General features: G+C 43.6%; 1 protein-coding gene across 1 annotated transcript; it reads right to left on the reverse strand.

The window, feature by feature from the left end:
* Positions 1-5,138: 5,138 nt before the first annotated feature.
* DACT2 (dishevelled binding antagonist of beta catenin 2) lies at positions 5,139-18,175 on the reverse strand. Its single transcript, XM_071431131.1, has 4 exons — positions 17,305-18,175; positions 11,827-11,959; positions 10,130-10,417; positions 5,139-7,716 (listed from the first exon to the last, which is right to left on the reverse strand). The coding sequence occupies exons 1-4, from the start codon at positions 18,142-18,144 to the stop codon at positions 5,918-5,920; spliced, it is 3,060 nt and encodes a 1,019-aa protein (XP_071287232.1). The 5' UTR covers positions 18,145-18,175; the 3' UTR covers positions 5,139-5,917.
* Positions 18,176-21,123: the final 2,948 nt, after the last annotated feature.

Raw genomic sequence — 21,123 nt, forward strand, 5'->3', positions numbered from 1 at the left:
AAGGAAAGCTTCATTGTTGATGCTACAGCTTGTCTTACAGGGTGTAAGTTTAATTTCTGGATACCTGGTGAAGCATAGGTCTTGCTGTCTAGGGAGTCAGTGTATCCATATCATTTCATCTTGCAGATTGTAGAAGAATTTGGTGGGGTCTTAAACATAATAACACCCTGGCACACTGACACTGCATGAGTTAGAACCTTTAGCTTTTTAAAATCACTTTCGGTACACTAGGAATGGAGAGAAAATATTGCCCGTAAATGTAGGAGTGAAGGTTTGCAGTAATGCATATTTCCTCAGAGCAACTTGCTAGCCTGACATATCCATCTTGGGCTGAGGAGTAGGCATCCAGAATGATTTGACAGAGCTTTTGAGCAGATCCAGTTGCCCAAGTCTACTGGAACTAAGATTCTTCATCTGGGGCTTCTAAGACTACAATTTGCATTCAACATTGCCTGATTAGCCTTGCCTGGTCAGTTTGATCTGTGGCCTTTCTCCTCTTGATTTGTAGCTTTACAGGATCAGCAGACTGCTGATACTCTTTCAGTTTGTGTTTTGAAAACCAGAATAAACCTGAAATTCCATCACTGGGCAAAGCCCTAACCATTTCCCTGATCCATCACTAACACAGATGTGACATGGCAACAGCATTCTCCCCAGCCAAGAGAGCCATAAACACATTTATTTCCACAGACTGCAGCAGCTTCAAGAATGAAAGTGAGGTCTGAAATCTTCCTTATTTTCCATCTGTCATGCCAATCATCCTACTTGCTGACATCCTGAGAACAGTATGAGGAGGACAAATGAATCTGTGGAGTAGCTCTAGTGGCTTCCCAGGAATTGTGTCATGGGTGAATTTGATGCCCTCCATCACTAGTTACAAATGCTGAGACAGGACAAACACTAGAATGCTTGGGGAAAAAAATCAGTATTAGCCAACAATAGTCTCCAGGCTTTATTATCATGACAACACACAAATTAATAGAATTTATAGAGGCTGGACTTCTGCTCATTTCAACTGTTATTCTGCTGATGTTCTGCATTGCAATATAAGCAGGCATACTGTGATGGCTTCAAACATAAGTATATATACCAAAAATCAAGCCTTAGCTGAGCATTTTCCTGTTAATCACTCTTCATCTGCAGCTGAGGTATCACAGTAGGTGTCCGTACAGAGTAGCAGCTAATGGTGGAACTCCAGGTTTCCTTAACATCCATGTAAGACACTGCAAAACTGCCTGGATTCTGTATTGGTGTCATTGGATGTTTGCATTCCTCACAGGCAAGTTTCAGACAGAGGACTCTTTGTTTTCCAGAATAATGATGTTCTTTTCTTCATATGGTCATTCCAGCTGCTCATGTCAGGGCAGCTTTCCTGGGAGCATGTTCAGTGAGGAGGACTGAGTTTGTGGTCAGGGAGCAATAGAACTACAGCTCTCTACTGGAGCAAAGGCTTTGCTGTGGTGTGGAGGGCAGAGGGGGGGCTGTGCTTAAAAGCTGAGCTGCTCTCTTCTACTGAGCACAGCTGGAATGAATCCTTCAGCCTCAGTGGAATTGAGAAGGGCTCAGAAGGGGCTGGGAAAATGAAAGCCACTCAGAAGGGGCTCAGAAAATGAAAGCCACTGCTATTGCTTCAGAAGAGCAGCAGTAGGATGGTCCTTCCCTGGCATGCTGTTGTCTTGTTCCCTGTCAGACAGCAGTCACAGATGCCCTATTTTGCTGCACACTTCTTTGTATAACTGGGGATTTTGTACTTGGTAGTCTGGAAGGACTCTGGATTGGACTCCCCCATCTTGTAGCTCATGAGCGATGGGCCTGTGGTCGGCTTTGGGTGTTGGTGTTTGCCCATATTTCAAGTGCAGCATCCAAATTACCGCACTGTCACATGAGCAGTGGTGAGGATGGGTTACAGCCCTAAGAGGATCTTGAAGAACCTAGGAAAGGCTGGTGGGGCTGGAACCACCAGAGCCCTTTGGTGCCATGCTCAGCCTGCTTCATCCTGCTGGCAACAACTCGCTCCCCAAAGAGCTGCTGCTACCACCTGCCTTTCAGCTGCTCCTGGAGCACCTCTCTCCTTCCACTCTCACCTTCAGAGCTTCAGACTAGGATGGGGAAGAAAGCACAAAAGACTCCAGCATAGCCTTAAAATGTCCACCAGACTCAAGTTCATCAGCATGAGAATCATCCACAGCTGATTTTGAGACTTACGCTGCCTTTCTTTTGTCCAGTGCCCTCCCTGACCAGAAGTCATTGCAAATGAAGGTCTGAAGGATGGTGTCTCTGACAAAACATCAGTTCTCTGACTCTGTCCCATGGTTTGGGTAATGCATGTGGACATCAAAATCTAAGATTATGTCAAGGCCAAGAAAACTGGTAATTATCCAGTTCCAAAATTGTTTGTGCAATAAAAGGATTAACTAAAGTTTTTAAAATCATAATTATGATCTATTCTGCAAATTGCTCCTAAAGCTTCCTTAATTCCCTTTCTATTACCTTTTTTACTTTCTTTTCTTTCCTTTGTGGTTTAGGAGCAATTTGCTCCTACACTGAAGTGTAAATGTCTGCCTAGGACAGAAGGGAACTGCTGATCTGGCACACAGATTTCAGCAGTAGATGATTTTTGTTTCACTAGAGCTTGGAGTGATGATGACAGATATTAGCTCCTGCAACAGAAACTCTGCATAAAGCTGCTCTGAAGCAGCCATTTGACATATACACTTGCTAATCGAGTCACAGTAAAAGTGCTAAACTTCTCACTGCCAAAGTTTATCAGGTTTGGTGCTAGACTTCTAATTGTATCACCAACTGACATTTTTTGCATTCTCTTGGGCCTTTGTAGTACAAGAGGCTGTGAGGTAAAAAGGTTTTGTAGGTTTCTTCTGAAAAGGAAAACAAACAGTGAATATTTCTATTTTGTATGGCCATCAGCCATGGATGGGCATCCCTTATTTTCATGATGAGGCTAAAAGATATTTTTATGGTAGTTTTATGATGTTTAGTACATGCACATAAAAGAATAGTGCATCAGAGTATTTATTGACATTTGTTGATTTTAAGTATGTTTCAGCTGTTTGCTTAGGTGGCAGGTATTCTGGGGTCCTGCCAGCAGAGCTAGCCCAGTTTCCAATGAACAGGCACCACACTTGTACCCAGTGGTTATCAAAATTCTTGAGGAACTTGCCAACAAAACACACTACAGTACACTGAACTATCATGGTTTTCTGTCAGTACACCTGAACCATTGACCACCCAAGTCTCCTGCCCTGTTTTGCACTGTCCTATTTCTTCCCTCCAGAGCTCTGGTCCCAATGCAGTTTCTGATCCAGCAGATGAAAGCAGTGTTTCCAAAGGGCAGTGCTAGGGAGAACATCCAATGTCCTGCAGTACACAGGGGAAGCACCACCTGTTCTTCCCTTGACAAAAAGTCACAGCTCAGTAGCATCACTGCACATAGCAATGCCTCAACACCTTACAGCAGGTTCTCTACATTGCTGGGGTTCTCCAGCACCACAGGTTTCCCCTGGATCAAGTGTGGGCACATAATCGTATTTCTGTCAAATTAGCCAAAGCACAGGATGATGTTTGGGCCAGCTTTATGCTTTTATGTTGGGTTTATGCTGGCTCTGGGAGAAGAGAAGGCATCTGACCTGGCGGAAAGTGTGAGTCGTAGAGGCAATGATACCTCATCTGGCATAAAACCTGTCAGTACAAAATTAAGTCATCATTTTTCTTTATTTGAATTGGCAGCCTGAATTCATTCTGTATCAGCACTTTCATCATGTGTCTGGCAACATTTCTGACGAAGGAGTATTAACAGCCCTAAAGCAGGATTTACTGAGTTGTGGGACCACAAATTTATTGTTTGAGCTTACTCTGATAAAAAGGTAGGGAGCTACTGGGTGGCACATTTTACCAGGTTTCAGAACACTCCTACCCAGAGTACTTTTCTACTTAACAATTTCCTCCTTCATGAAAAAAACACCCTCAAAATTCCTATCTAACCAATAAACCCCACCCCAACACAGAAAATCCCTGGATTAAAAGATCATATGTTAACTTTTGACACACTCCCCCAAATGAAACCTTTTGTGTAAATGGAAAAAAGAATCCTTTCATGGTGTAGAAAGTCAACAAAGCATAAATCACTATTTTGTTTGTTCTGTTGCTAGACATGCTGAACAAGAAACCACTGCCAGACCTGTGAATTTCTCCAATTAATCCTACCAGAGTGACTATGTCCAAAACTCTTGAAAAATGAAAAAATGTTCAAACATATTCCACTGACTAAAATGTAATGTTTTCCTAGTTATAGTAAAGATGATGTTATGTGCTAGTTAGAATACTTTAATTAAATGACTTTACATACCTTTTACTTTATTAGTTTTCCACAAATTATTTGAAAATTGAGTATTTTCAAAATATACAATAGCTTCCAAATAGAAGGCATTGGGTGAAAGTTGTCTTTCAATATTTCTGTTGGCAACTGAATCCTTGGAGTAAACAATCACTCTTTTACCCAGTTTCTGCAAAGCACTTACCTTTTGTTTCAGATCCAGTTCAAGCAGCTGAATGAGGTAATGCCTACATCTCCTAGGCTGGGAATGTACTCAGACTGAGCACTGAAATAGGGCAGGCGGATAATACCTGCTCTTTTGTAAATTCAGGGGGAACTTCAGCTCAGTTTCCAGATTGCCGCGCTCAGGGGAAAGAATTAGGACTGCTTGTCTGAACACAAAAAATTCATTTTGTGAAGAAGTCACAAAATTACTTCTTCAATTTAGACACTGATACAAAGCTTCACATCAGTGCCCTTAAATGCATTCAAAACACATTACATATACATAAATATATGTTTTAAATTAAGAGTTTCTTCTGAAAAAATTGCATCCCTTTAGGTGAGTCAGTTAAACACTACCCTGTCCTCAATAAAAATACCATTTTCAATTCTTTCATTTAGAAGCAGGTGCTGAAAAAGCTTTCCTGAGGTAGAGGGTGAGTGGACCCTGGTTCTGACTGAGCTACAGTGATCCTCTGAAAATAGAAAAGAACCCCTCTGCACAGTGATCATAAAAACATAGAACTATTTTATATCAGAGACCAGAATAATTTTCTTTAGACATCAAAAAGTCAGACAAGCATAATTTTCAGTACATTAAATAGTATTTATTGAGTTTGCAACTTCAGGGGCAAAGCTATTATCTCAGTCCCAGCTAATCACACACTGTGGCATGTGGCCCTCATGTTCTTTCATCCATTCAACAAATGAACAATAACATGGAACATCGTAAAGAGGGGGGTTGAAAAAACAACCCTATGCTATTTTGAAAAAAAAAAAAAATGAAGCAAACTGAAGTCTTGTTCTCATTCACAAATACACTTGCCTTCTTGATTAAGCATACTATGTTTTTATGGAAGAGCAGATTCATCCTCCCAGTGTTTGGGAGAAGGTATAGGATGGCTGATCTGAAATAAAATAAAACTGTAGGAAACAGAGTTTTTCCATATGACCACAATAACAGCTAGATGGTTAATACAGACGTCAGGCTGCAAGAGGGAAGTACACTTTCTTCTTAGCAAGTCTTTATGTCTGGACTGATTCTGTGGGTGCATATGGTTAAAAAACCACCAAGGGCCTGCCTGTAAAATCTTACAGGGGAGGTTGTTTTCATTTTCACCACGTGACCCTTTTGGATAATAAAAAAGTCATCACATAATATACACAGAGCTTCATATTTACAGAATAAATGGCAAAAGAGGGAATTACATACAGTGACATTTATGTCCAGGCATTAACAAACGAGATCCCTTGTGTAGACTTAGGGATTATTCACAGCTCCTTTAAGAAAGTCCTTTTATTTTGCAAATGCAAATAGACATCCAGCAAGATGTCCCACTGTAAGAAATAGATGCTTGCTCTCCCTTACACCATGGTCATGACCTTCAGAGAGGCAGGTTGGAACCTCCTTATCTTCTTCTTTAGTGCCTTTGAAGCTTTGATGCGACAGATTTTGGGCACTGGAGGAAGAGGCTTGGCAGAGTCCTGGACAGTCACGGATTGTCTGACTGAACCTTCAGGCCAAATCAGCTCACTTTCATCCCCCTCATCATAGTCAAGAGCAAGGCTGCTACTGTTACTGCTGCCATCCCAGTCACCTTCACTGGACTCGCTGTCCCCAAACCGGTTGGTTGTGAAATCGCTGACCTCCCCTTCGCTGGTCTCTGCGATGGTGGAGTGAAAGAGGGAGGCACACTCTGCAGAGTACTCAGAGTGGTCTGACTCGCTCTTGGCACAATCTCCGTGCTGCTGCCCCTTGGAGCGAGCCCTCGTGCTGACGGTGCGCAGAACGCCGGCTCTCCTCGCTGGCTGCCTTGGCGCTCCCAGGCCAAAGCTGGGAGCCAGGCCGGCCGGCTGGGCCTTGGCAGAGATCTCCACTGTGGACTGCCACTTGCGCTGCTTCTTCCTGCTGCCTGTGTCTGCACAAGCTGCTTCCAGGGAATACAGTGCATTGGCAGAGGCTCCGTAGAGCTCTGGCCTGGACGGAACAGTGGGGAGCCTGACCTGCACTGGGAGCAGACTGGACTCTGAGCATGATCTGCCAGCCATGTCACCAGAATATGAAGGTCTCCGCATGAGGCTCTTCATTCCTTGTGGTCTTTGGAGCTGATTCCACTCAACAGGCAGCTTGGTGGCCCCATGAGACCCTCTCACCTTCTCCATGAAGAAGGCTTGCTTTCCAGGCCGAACGACCTTTTCACTGTTCCTCCTCTTTATCTTCACTGCCTTTGTTTTGGAGCTGGCAAACTTTACCCGGACTTGATGGGATTCTGCAGGGACAAATTGAGCATGGACAAACTCAGCTCGTGCCACTCGTTCATGACCCCCAGTGTAAGCCAATTTGGCATTGCCACACCTTTTGATGGGCAGTTTTTTGGGTGGGACAGCTTTAGCATTCCAGGTGTCTGGGCTAGAGTCCTCTTGACACAGCTGTGAGTAAGACAAACTGCGCTCCATGCTGCTGTCTGTTTCTTCTGCCAGAGGAGAGCCCCTTGCTGCTGACTTGGCTGGATAACAACTATTCACAGCTGATGGCTCTGTGTCAGGCTGAGTGGATGACTGCTCTTCATTCATACAGCTCATGGTCTCCTGCTGCTTGGCACATTCCCCCTCTGGCACCTCTATTGACAGCTTCCCTTCAGCTTTGTTACTCTCCAGAGAACTCATCTGTTTTTCCAGCTGGCTACTGGTGCTGTTAATTTTCACTCCACCGGTGCTGGGGGTTATAATGAATCTCTGGTGCATTGCAGCTGGCTGGCTCTTTGGTGAAACCCACTCACTGGCCTCAGCCCGACTGCTCCCTTTGCATCTCGTCAGCTGCAGCAATTTATTGATGTAACCCCCCGGCTTGACCTCAGTGGTTGGCCTAGTCTTAATCAAGCTGGGACCTGTTGTACTAGGCATAGGTTTGCTGGGAGGAGCTTGGAAGTCTGATTTTGGGGATGTTCCCACCAGGGAGAAAAGGGGACTTTGTAAAGCCACTGCATGGAGGGGGCTTGGGTAAGGATACACATCAATGCCGTTCTTGGAGACCAAGTCATTCTGGAATTTGGGGTCCATGCTGAACAAGTGCATGTCTCCATTATGGCACAGAGGCAACATGGATTTGGGATCCATTTCTTTCTGAAATCTAGTGTCCGCTGGAATAAGTCTTTCCAAGTCACCTATATGGTGGATGAAAATAAACAACCTAATTAAATCTCAGACAATTACATTCAACCTGGTTCATGCTAGAAGTGCTATATCAGAGAGATGTGATAGCTTTTACTAAAATCAGTAGCATGGATAAAGAAAGTAATTTCAGTCTTCCAAGGTCAATGAACTACTTTAAAGCTTTTATCACCTAAGCCTAACAGAATTTAAAATGCCTTTTAATGCCAATAATAAAACTCTTACCTTTGCAGGAAATTTAACTTGGATGAAAGTAAATCTGTGCATATACAAAAAAGTCCTAAAATGTCACAGACCAGCAGGAATCCAAGTAGACAAAACCAAGGGATTATTTTTAGATCTTAACAGAGAAGTCATAGAAGAATGAACTGAAGAATCTTTATTTTCACAGAGGAATAAAATCTAAGGCTAACTACTCAGGCATGTGGCGAGTGCAGTCCCTGAAGATGATATTTATAGACACCAAAATTTGGAGTATTGTCAAAGGTGCTGTAATTTACTCTTCTTGACAGCAGCACCCTCCTCCCAGCAGCATCTCCTGTGCACAGAGAGGAGCGGCTGTGTTCTTGTGTGAAGAAAGGTTGTTCCATCCAGACATGTCATTCAACAGAGCACTATGGTGCTGCGTTACCTCTGGGATCAAGAATTCTGGAACCAGTTAGCTTGGATTTTTCTGTACTACAAAGCAGACTTTAGTGCCAACAAATCCTCAGCTAACCAATGTCGTGGGTGCTCTATGCTATCACGAAACTCAACCATCCCATTTAACCACATCATTTACAAACTATGTGAACAGTCACATGATGACCATCTATGTCCTGTCACAGCAAGCTTTCAGAAGACTGCAAAATTCTGGGGTGGTCTGCATTGTCCTACCCATGCACAGACCTGCCACAACAAAGGTTAGGATGACAACCTAACAACCTAATTTCATAACAAAAATTCTTTAGGAAATTGTTGGCAGCGTGTTATGCTGTGCTCTTTTGCAAACAAACCAGGAAGGAGTCAAAAGCATGTTGTGCTTGCAATGTCTCAGCAAGCTTTCTGCTTGCCAATGAAAGAAAAGGCAATTGGTCTGTATTTGCAATTTCTTCTAAGGAGAGGAAAAGATAAATTTCTTCCCCTCTCCAAATGATAATTTTCTGAAGTAAAATCTTGCTTCACTTCCTGCAATGTGGTCAACTTTGTAAGAATTGTTTCTTCAAAGCTATACCCACTACTACCCCATTACTTTTGTTTTTCACTGTGATGGAAATAAGAGGCTTTAGCCAGGAATAAGAGCTGAAGGAGGTCTGCAGTCTCTCTCCCACATCCCTGCTCAGTATCAGCTTTTTTGTGCTAGTCTATATTAAAAAAAAACAACCAAACATAAAGCCCCTGGAGTCTCAGCAACATGTTTCAAGGAAGGAAAATTTCTGAGAGCAAAATGTCTGCAATCTGAACATGGAAGCCATGGGTCATTAAGCTCAGCTTCATCCCCAGCCTTTGACAAGCCTTGAAAAGACTTTGCTTTTATGCTGTAATTACTGTCATCCCTTCAGGTGTGTCTACACACCTAAGTATAGAATAGGTGGTCTTTGTTTCTGTTCCAAGCAAGTCAGAGGTGAGTTAAGCTCAGGTAAAGCAGCTGTGGGAATGATTCAAGAGTGGCACAATACTTGAAATTATGTTCCCCATAACTTCCCTGTTTCTATCATGGAACCACTACACATCTTGCTGGATCACTCTAACACCAGAGTGCTTTGAGGCTATGGAAGAATCTGTGATAAAAAGTGATACAATGTCACTTTACAGAAGGTAAACAAGAGATATGGAAAATTAATAGACTTGTCCATTTCATTGAAGATATGATGCAAATTAACGACTGATCCACTTTTAGGCTTATGACTACTCTCTAGATAGTCAATTAACTTTTGGAATTTTTTGTCCTTAACTGTACATCATAAATTATGAAAAAGAGTCATTGTTTGAATCAACGTTAATTTGTGTAAACAGGGAATTTTGAGTTTACTTGAAATCTTTCATACATCCCTGCACTTTCATACAAGATATTTCAAATACTGAAACTTAAAAAAAATATCTCAATAATCTTTACAATTTTATCTCATGCACTAGAGTATTTTTCCATTTCTGGATGCATAGGTCCTTGTATTTGTTACTGTCTCATCCACATATTTTTTATTGATTCATTCTAGTATTTGTTACTGTTTAAAAATATCTGGAGTATGGAGACACGGGGAAGTGGGATAGTAAATGGTATGGCTCTGTGATTTTGATCCACTCTCACTTTGTATATTGAAATTGAGAATGATATATTGATTACACATGGCTGAACAAGGTCCTAACAGTAATAACCAGGAATCTGCCCTTCTCTTGAATGAAGTACCCAGTTCTGCTATTAATTACCTGTGGAAACTGGCCTTGGTCTGGACCTGGCAGGAGTCCCAGAAACATCTCTGCTGGCTGCAATCCGACATCCATCGCTGCCATAGGCTCCCTGCTGCTGGAAGCTGGTGGTGTGCACAGTAGTTTCATCTGCAGACTTGGGTCGGTAATCAAACACACTGAGCCTTGCTTTAGGGTGTTGAGAGCTGGGTAAGAGACTGGTGTGGGAGGAGGAGATAGACTCACTGTACACAGAGGTGCAAGAATTGGAGAGTGAACAAGAACCACCATCACTCAGGTCATAGAATCCTGCAGAGTAAAAATAAATAGGATATTTCATATTTACAGCAACTAAACATGCTCTGTAGAAGAAAAGTGCAGAGAATAAAATAGATCTTCATTTGCTATGTGCCACAAGCCCAAATTTATGATCATTTATTAAGGTAACATCAACAGAGGTATACTCTAATTCAGCCAACCTTTACTGGGCTTCTACATATTTACTTAGGCCCTGAGCCAGCTTGGCACACACATGCCTGCTTAGTTCTGAGGGTGGGATGGGATGAAGTGCTGCACCATCATGCCCAGTTCTTCACTGGGGAATCTCTTTGGGGATTATGATGCAAATGGTGTAAGACAGGGCCCTCTGACACTGTTGTAACTTGTACTAGGTGCATACAAGCACAGATTAGATGAGTGGATTGGACAGAGCAAAACTAGCCTGTATCAGAGCTGCCAAGTCTATAACAGCTGGAATGTCTGAGGGCAGAGAATGGAGACTATCTTCTCTCTCCAGGTATTGAGATAATTTTCAGTAATTCTGGAAGCGTTAAAAAAGGCTTCGTATAAATTCAAGGTAGGAAATTTTATTATTCCTCTCTGTAACAGAGAAGGAATATTTTCTTTTGAACTGTGCCTAAGTGAACAACTCCTGAACTTAAACACACAACAGAAACTTGCACTTTTTACATGCCTTTTAAGTACCAGGCTACAAATCTGTATGTTGTATTAAAAAAAAAAATCCACTTGTCTCACTGAAGACTTGAGGCTTTGCAAAAATTCTGTTTAAAAGAACTACTGTCATTGTGTCTGACTAGATAACAGAAACCGGTTTTGACAGACATCCTAGCTATAAAAGTCTGAAGTACAGCTCTCTCTGTGAATCAGACCAGAAACTTGATACTCAGTATCTTTCTGTCCATGAGAGCTCTACTCTGTTGGGGTAGTTTTTATCAATGTCTTTTAATAGTGCTGTTTTGCCTCTACATAAATTCATTTGACAGGAGCACTGCAATAGTGATTTTCAAAGTCCTAGTGAGGTTCAGAATCCTCCCTGGATTCAAGCAGAGTGTTGATATTAGTCTCCACTTCTTTTAAGTAGTCTAGCCATTTTACTAATGGTCATTCTACACTGCAGAAGGTAATTAATAAGTAAATCTGTCTCCTTCTCCTTCCATGTGTGGCTACAAGGTTCATTAAAAAATGATTAAACAATCCAGAAAGAATACTGCTTGAGTGAGTGAGCACTTTCTAACTAAATCAACTTTGCAGGGAAATTCCAGCTCTGTGAGCCCCCTCTGTGCCAGATGACTACTATCCACCTCAGCCACGGGGCACCGTTTCTGACCAAATAATACAGAGAGTTTTGCTTAGCAGTGGACAATCTTCAATTCTCCTAGCACCATACTCCTGGGAATAAACAGCCAAGTGCACATTACCTGAGCTGGGCCGGCTGTCACTATCCAAGTATTCACTGGAGGTCTTACTGACATCCAATTTCAGCTCACTTATTCGCTGGTCTAGCTGATCCAGGTGGCTTTTCAAGCCGACATCCTGTCTCCTCAAACGAGACTAAATCAAGACAAGAAGGAGGAAATGAAGAATAATCACAGTTAGAATCTCAGCAGCAATGCATGAATTCAGGCCATCTGCGCCAGCAAGATCCTACTCTCATGAAGTGTTTTCCTTAGCTAGGGACTGTTGCAGTTGGCTCTCTGTAATGAGACTGACCTAATGGACAAGGACAAAAAATTTTGTTTCTTCATATATATTGTCTTCTGCCCAGCTAAACATGTTCTCAAAACTCACTCTGAAGGTACTTTAACTTTTGGCTTTTTTGTTATACCCATGGCAGGAACTGTACCTCTAAATATGACAAAAGTCTTTTAATTAACATATCCTTATTGCGCTGCACGTTGCCATATGCTGGATCTGAGCAGAAGAGGATGTAAACCTTATGTCTGCATAAACTCTTAAGATCTGCCAGATGAAAGGAAACCACTGTGGCTGAGGCATCTTATTGCCCTACCAAGTAAAGGCAGCATGCCCACTCCAGTAAAATCCTTGGCTTTGATGACACGTCTTTATAGTTGAAAGGATGCAATGCAAGAATTGTGACATCTATTTTACTGCAGGTTTTCCTTGCTTGTCTTGTGGCCAGATATCTCCACCCATTTCCTGGAAGGAGAAGGTGGCATTTGAATATAGTGGGGAAATTACTGTATTTAAAACAAATGATGAATAATCCTTCAGAAGCCAGCAACTAGATGTGTTGCCTACTGCAGTCAGTGACCAGGCTGATCTGAGGTAACAGCTCCTGCAGTTGCTCCCCCAGTGTTTATGCCGTCAGCTTGGCAAGGCAGATGGCCAGGCGTGAGGTACCAGCCAAAGAACCACAGTTGGTTTCTGTCACAAACTTCTCACATGGCACCTGGCAAGTTATCTAAATCCCTGCCACTATTTAGGCAGCTTCTAATTATATCACACCTCACCATCCATCCTACAGTACTTTATAGAAAGGTGGTCTCTTGAAGTTGGTTGTAAAGTAGCGCTCAGCCCTCAAGGGGATGGGTTTCAACTCAGTAATGGTAAGAAAAACATTATTAAAATTCTTCTTTATGTGTCCATTTCATATTTAAAAACACAAGTGGAAGCTCTAGCAGCATTTCCAACCTCAAATATATAAAAATAAAAAAATCTATGTCCTTTGAACCAATTAAAGTATCTTAAAATTAAATGACATACAGAAAATCAAGATCGGTATGCACATGTTTTTACCTCCTTCCTTCTGTAAGAATTATTCAGCTTTTAACATTTGCATAGGTTTCTCCATAGCGATAAATACTAAAAGAAAAAAAAGCTAAGATCCTAAGGTAATCAGTAAATTATTATAAATTGTAGGAAAAAAAAGACAGATGCACTGAGTTTCACAAGAGAACTCTTGAGGCTGGTGATGCTGCTGAGAAGAAAAAAAATCTATTTTTAGTATGCTTTTAAAGAGGACTGGAGGAACATATAAGACACAAGAAATAAAGCCCTTTTTGTTAGAGTCACACATCTAGAAAAGTTAAAACTCAAGAGGCTCATTACTGCTTCCTAGGGAAATCCACAGTGATTTTCCCTGATTTCCCACTTCCTGTTTCACATAAACAAAAAAGAAGGGAAGAAATGCATAATAAAGGAGATTTTCTATTCCATCTGAATGATGGATGTATGACCTCCTCAGTACTTCTTTATTTTGTGGTAAAAAAGCAAAACCATGCCATGCCTTCTTCAATCCCACCTACTCAGGAAATCACAAAGTTTTGTTTCCATGGCTGGAATTAATTGCTTAATGATTAATGTTTTGCCAGCCAATCCCTCAGTCTGTGGTTTCTGATTAATGACAGAGAGGCCACAAGGCTCTCAGGTACTCAAACATTATTTATTATACCTCCAGGTTCTGTCTGCGCTTTCACAGCATTTTAACCAACACACATGATTTACATCATCGTTTTTAACCCTTTTATGGTGCCTCACACCATTGGGTTTTCATGTTTCCAGCCACTGACCCAGCTTTGATCTTTCTGCACTCTAAGAAGAGAGGCATTCCTCAAACCATTTGGATAAGAATGACCTTTCCGGTGTGTTTGTTTCAAACTGTTATCCCTCCAATACCCACACTGGGCAGCACTCAAAACAGTAACCCCTAAATACACTCTTCCTCTATTCACCACATGAATTTTACATGTGACAAAACCTTGCAGGTAAAATCGTCTGTTTGCTTTGGGCAATGCAGCGGTGAAGACTCCTGCACACTACACAGTGTGGGACCAAACGTTCCCAGTCAACATGTACTACCAATGGGCTGCAGTTTTGGGGAGGCAAATCTGGAGTATCACCATACCACCCATTTAAGTCCCTGGCTTAAAACATGTTTTCTTCTATTTAAAATTACCTAAAGGGGAAAAAAAAGTCTGTGTAAAATGCAGGGTACCAACTGTTTGCTTTTATCTATTCAGTATAATGTGTCCCTTCTCACATTTTTATAACATCATAAACCACCTGAAAGCTTGCAAAACAAAATAATCAGATTCAAATAAAATAAAATAAGGTTTATAAATATGTCCTCTGAGGAAAGAGCTGAGAACATACTGGATGTTGCAGGCTTTGATATCCACCTACACTGACAGCAATCATGGATTTTTTTCTTTGCATTAGCCTGAATTTGCATCTCTTTCCTCTTTGTCACCATGATGTTTGGCTAAGAGAAGTTTAGCACCTTCAGGATCTCTGATAGTGGGTGGGTGGCATCACTTAACTCTGCTCCTCTTCTGCTACAGAATTGACCCTGCCTGTGCTGTAGTAATTCTCAGTTGCCAGAAAAACCTTGGCCACCAAAAAGAGCCACTGGTTAGGGCAAAAAAGGGCATGACTGTCAGAGGTAGCAGACTGCCTAGAGCAGAGTGCTAGAAGGCCAGCTGATCACTGTCTCTGGTAAATGTTGTTGGGGAAGAGACTGAGATTCTGGAATGGCATCCACATGTGGTGTCTATGACATTTGATGGCTCTGCTCTATTACTCCCAGTAGTCAGATCAAGTCCTTAAGGTTTCTGCCTCTGCTCTCCTGTTTTTCACCCTACCATTATAGAAGAAGCCTGGCTTGACTTTTTATCTGCCTTGTTTCCATTGCTAAGACGCCTTGAGCCACTTTCAGCTGACACAGCTTTCTCATTCTCTGTTGTGAGGACCAAACTTTTTATGAATTAAACTGTGACCACACTAAAGCTCAGGGCTACAGTCCTCCTTGAAATCTGGAGCAAGGTGCACTGCAAGGAAAAGTTACATTTACACTGTTAATGAGTTTCTCAATCTGAAAGTTTATAGAGCAGCAATCACATACTGTGCCCTCCATGGGCCAACAACAACAGTTGTTGTTGCTGCTGAAGATCTATCACTCCTTGTGTAATGCTGTGCTTTGCATTTTCTGTTGTTTTCAGTTTTAACTTCATTTCCTGCAATCATGAACAGAACTTTCATGGGTTTTAAGTGCAATACACTGCTCATGAGTCACTGGGAAAGTTTTCAGCCTGTGGTCACTGAGATCTGTGAACTACTTCTAAAATGACTGTGAAAAGCCTGTTTTCAACTGGGTTTACTTTGCTATTAAGGAAATTTGAGGTATGTACCTCTACTCAGATACACATCTGCAATTTGTAGGGGGGAAAAAAAACCAATAAAGCTACCAGGAACAGTACAGTTTGAAAAGCCTCCAGCAGCCACGGGTCAATCAGAAGAGCTCTGTATTACTACTTTAAGCACAACTGTATTTTTGCTGAAGAACCTATACCTGGATTTATGTACTTCTGAGTCATTCTGAATCTTTATGAACACTTCCCTCCCAGGCATCCCAAGAGACACGTTTCCTATAATTGCACTGGCACCTACTGGTGAAATCGTCCCTCTCTGGAGGTGTGCAGAGTTATTCCTGAGTCCACTCAACTGCATTTCTAAAGGGCAGCAATTAAAGGGCAGCCTCTTTTTCCTTCCATTTTAATAGCTAGTTTCTCCCACGTTCTTGGAAAGCCAGCCTTGTAAGGTGCAAGTAAAATCCTGACAAATTCATCTTCTATTTTAATATTTTATTTGAAAAATATTACGACAAATGAGTAATTACAGCACGACAGCTGACACAAAAAGAAGTACAGTCTCTATCATCAGAGCTCATTGTGTGATTCTGTTACCCCACTGGCCTCAAACAGGCAATAAATGCCTTAAATTCTTTTGCTCAATTAAAAAAAAAAAAAAAAAAAGTAGAGCCATTACTTAAGACTATCAATGACGGGTAATCAAGTGGCTGGCTGTCCCCTTGTCTTGTATTTTCTTAATTTTATCAAGATATGCCCGTCGCTGTGTTTTCACACAGTGCTGGCTAGGTTTCCCTGAAGGTTAAAGCCCATTTTATCCTGAGATGTTGCCTAAGAAAGCTGCCTACGGGGAGTGAATAACCCTTCTGTTTTCACACCTGATGGATAACTGATGGCCAAGACTTGCACCAGTACAGCGAGGAAAAGGATTCTGAATTAAGTCTGAGTTTACTGAAGTGCGTAATTGCCTATACTAGAGATTAAAGCCCTTTACCCTTTGATTATTGTCTCAACTATGAAACTCGGTTCAGCTACAAATCAGAATTGTTTTTTAGTTTCAAAAAAACCTCTGTGTGAGTGGCCGGTGCAGCACTTCAAATACAAGGTCTGGCATTCATTTATTCTTCCCTTTTGATCATGCAATCCGTGGAAAGAACAAAGTACTCCCGTCCCACGAAGCGTTTCCTGACGGATGGGCTCCCACTGGCGCACAGCGGTGCGCGCTCCCAGGTGGAGGCGCAGAGGTGTGCGCGCACCCACCCACCCAAACCCCCGAGCGCTTGTGCAGGTGTATCCCAGCCCGCGTGTCTCTTGATCTCCTATGCAAACGGCTGCTGCCACTGGGAGGTGAGCGCTGTATTACTGAAGTTAATTATCGCCTACTCCTCGGCTCCGATGAATGAGCGGTGCCGGGTTAACAACTTCTCCCCACCGCTCCCGCTGGCACGGCGCCCGCCGCCGGCACTGCCCGCTCCGGGCCGCCCGGGCGAGCCCCGCCTGAGCCGCGGCAGCGTCCGCCCGCTACAGCGGCTGCGGCGGGGCTCGCCCCGACCGCCCCGGCCCGGCCGCTCGCCCCTGCCCGCGGAGGAACCGCGGCCGGCGGGGCGGGAGCAGCGCAGGGGCCGCGGCTGCAGCGCCCTGCCCGCCCTCGGTGCCGGTACGGCGCCGGCGGCTCCCGAAGGGGAGCCGGGTGTCTGACAGCCCAGGGGCGCTTCCGTCCGCCGCGCTCGGCACCGCGGCTGGGCTCACGGAGCCGGGCAGCGGAGCGTCCCGTGCACTGCGGTGCCTTACCAGCTGCTCCTTCAGGGCGGAGAGGGTGACCTCCAGACGGTGCTCCTTGCTGTGGGCGGACAGGGGCTGCTGTTCTCCGCCCGCCACCGGCCGCTGCGGCATGGCCAGGGCGGCCCGCACCAGCTCCCGCTGCTTCTCCCGAAGCACCTGGAGCTCCTGGAGGCCGGCGAGGGCCGCTTGCAGCCTCTCGCCCACCCGGCTGCGATCCCAGCCGCCCGGCCGTGGGGTGCCCAGCAGCATCGTCAGCGCTGGGCCGCGACACCGGCCATGGCAGGGGGGCGGCGGGGAGGATGCGGGGCTGCTCCCGCCCCGGGCCGTGCCTGCGCTGAGGGCCCTTCGCCCCCCTCCGCCGCTGGCACCGGAGAGAGTGAAGCGGAGCCGTAGCGACTCCTGCGGTTTTGGAGGAGAGGTGGGGACGGGGGAGGGAGAGAGGGAGGGCGGGAGCGAAGGGAAGCGGCTGCGGCTCCAGGCAGCGCCGGGGCCACCTCCCGCGTGGATACGCGGGGCTAGGAGCCAGTACCCAGCGCTCCCTCCGCCCCGCGCGGGGGCGGCTCCTGCCTGCCCCATCCCTGTCCCTGCCTCTGCCCGGGAGGCTGCCCTCGCCTCGTCCTCCGCCCCAGCAGCGAAAAGGGATGGGGTGCCCGCCCTCTCCCGGCAGAGACAGGGGCCGGCGAACCGGCATAGAGCGCCGGGGTGAGAGCGCCCGTTCCGGCCAGGAGCGGTGCCCGGAGATGCTGCGGAGACCGGAGCTGAGCCGGTCGTCCTAATGCTGCCGCTGTAAATTAAAGTGATGCGAGGACATGGTGCGAAGAGCGCTCGCGGGTCTAATAACGCTTCCATCGCAAGAACGTGGCGCTTGTGACTCTATTCCTTCTCCTCCTGGCTGGTGGTGCCTCCTGCCAGGCAGAGGCACAGCACTGGCACTCATCTTGCTCTCCAGAAACCGACCCAATCTTGGGATCTCACTGCTGTTCGCTGTCTTATACTGAATTGCTGAGTCTCACTTTGGAAGCAGGGCAGAGTTCTGTCTTGTGAGGTTAAGATGTAGTTCATTCCTCCCTAAAGTCATTTGAAGGGCTCAGGACGTGGTTTGAATGGGACATGAAAACACAGTTGGCCATGGAAATTCAAGAATGTAGTGCTGTTGCTACCAAGAAATGCCAGCATTTAAAGCTCCCAAGACAGGCAGCTGCAGCTTCTTCAGAGGTAGCTGCTTAGCAAGCAGCAAAGACAGAATGCATAATCTGTAGTGATGCAGTAGGGGACAAGAAGCCCTGGTAGCAAGAGTCTGATGAACACAGTAGAGACTATGCTACAGGAGACATTACTTTTCTGCTGCCTACACAGAAATAAGATGTATCTACAAATCCCAAGATCACTGTGTGCCACACTCTTGATTGATGTAGTCTGGGAAGGTGTATTATTCTCCATGAAGCAGAGATCACATGCAAAGCCCATCTGTCCATGGTTATCCTCCTTTCAAACTGTGGCATATCTTTAAAAGCTAGCACCTCTAATTTGAATGCTACTTGTCTTTGTGCTGAGATAGGAGTTGGGTGAGTGGGAACCAGTTGCTCTGTCATCTGTTCGTCACGTAGTCTCTTCTCAACACCACGTGTGGGTGGCTGTGTCCACCCCTGAGACTGCAGCCAGCTTATCTTTTCCTGTACCAGTCTCCAGTTTTAGGAGTGTTAGAAGTACTAGAGCAATGCCAAATCCTCCTTCTTCGTGGGGCAGAGGGGCAAATTATTCATGTGTTTGTTTACAGTCCTGTACAACACATTTTATAGTCTCAGTAAGACCCAAGCCTCGCTTTCATTGTGTCACTTTGAACAGTTTTCCTGTAACTTGAAGATTTGAGAACAGTATTTACCTTGCAAAGTTGAGCTTGTCAGAAGGGGTCCCAAGAGGCCCTACTCTGACAAATTGTGTAGGAATATTCACAAATGTCTCCAGCTGCAGATGGAACAAGAATGGCTAGTGCTCATACAGTGCTTAGTTAAAGTGTGTATGTGGTATGACTTGTATAACATCATCTTAGTAATGTTTTTTATTTTTGTTGTTGTTTTGATTTTTTTTTCTCTGTAATGAATACTTTTGCTTTTTTCCCTACCCATTCTTCTCATGGGGCTCACCTGCACAGAACAATGCCTCAGTGCCATGATGACTGAACACAGCTACAAGGTGGAATGAAAAATTAAGTTCAACACTGAGATGTTCTTGAAGGTGCTGACAAAAGACAGCATGAAATCCTGCCACCTCTCAGATGGAGAGGGGCAAAGAACCAAACAACCATCGCTGGGTGGCATGTGGCAAGAATTTTGCAAAATGCCATTAGAGGTATGAGAGTGAAACATTTTTGTCAATCACTTGGCTTGGTACTTGTTAAAACAGACATACAGTGCAGTTCCTTATTTTATTCAAACCATGTTCTAACATGACCAAAAACGAGTCACCAACACGACTACAAACCATTTAGTATATACTTCATAAGAGAATTAGATATTATAAGGTCATACCTTTTTCTTTTTTTTCCTTCTTTCCTTTCCAAGGAACTGTTATCCCTAGCTCTTTGTTCTTCTTCTTTCATCTTTTTATCTTTTCGTACATGAAATCCCAAGTGGGCTATATCACAGCAGTATCTTTATTCTAATCAGCTTCCTTATTATTTCCTGTGTTATACTGATTACTTTCTTCCATAGAACCCTTATGATTTCACTTAATCTTTTCAGAATACTCAACAAATACCTTGTGTTATCTGATTTCTGGGGGAAAGCATTAAAGGTGTGAATCGCCTCCAGATTTAAAACCATGTGATTATGTGGGGGAAGGGCAGTGACAAAAGTAAAAGTTTCATAGCAGGGAATTAGAAAATTTCTGCTATTCTTAATTACTTACAGAGAAGAATGTTCAATATTGATACTCTAAAGTTTCCCTCGACTTTAAGAATTACTTGAAAAAAGTTACCAGTCTATATGTAACACCTTGTTTTGCTGCCCAACTTTAGCACACTGAATCCAAATGCTTATATATTGCTTGCACTTTTCAGGAACCAAAAGGTTTGACTTTTCATTTACATTATTTTAATTCCATTCATTTCAGAAACATTGCTCTTGATTGATGTAAGACTTGGAATAAAATTTCTGTTTTCCACCTACAGATCCTGAGTTAAAGAAATTTAATGGAAAAAAGCTGTAGTCAAGGAATTATATGATTACAAAATCAGACACCAAAACAGTAGAAAATAAAGCAATTTGTCTACATAATCTAATTTAAGTTCTGATTTGTCTGATATTATTACAGTGTTGTTCCATGGGTCCTTTCCTCAATAAGTGTATAGAATGAAAGATACTGCTTAATGTTCTCTGTCCTCATGCTCCAACCTATGCTTTATTTACTGCTGGTTATTTAAGCTATGCTTTGCTAATAGAATTTTTTTGTGTTTTAAAACTATACTTAGGATTCTAGCTATTAAGTGCCTTACAGTATGAATGAATGAATGAATTGTGTCTTTACAACATCCCAAAAGGTATAAAGCTGCTCTTGTTTAAGAAGGGAAGACCTGAGGCACTGAGTTTCATTACAGAAATGCTCATTCATTTTGGGTGCCCACTGGAGATGCCTTTGGCCTTCTTTTTCAGCATACTTAGTGTTATATAGTTAACATATATCCATCTAACTGTTCCAAACTTCCCTTTAACTTAGCTTCCAAAGTTCCCGTTAACTTCTTTTCCAGTTCTGAGCACTCAGCACTTTGATAAATTGAATACTGGGCATTCTAATTTGAATCTCTAGAAAAATGAGAAATACAATAAGTGC

The sequence above is a fragment of the Agelaius tricolor genome, unplaced genomic scaffold (genome assembly GCF_023055355.1).
Source record: "Agelaius tricolor isolate 1412-34295 unplaced genomic scaffold, bAgeTri1.0.p SCAF_1, whole genome shotgun sequence".
NCBI lineage: Eukaryota > Metazoa > Chordata > Aves > Passeriformes > Icteridae > Agelaius > Agelaius tricolor.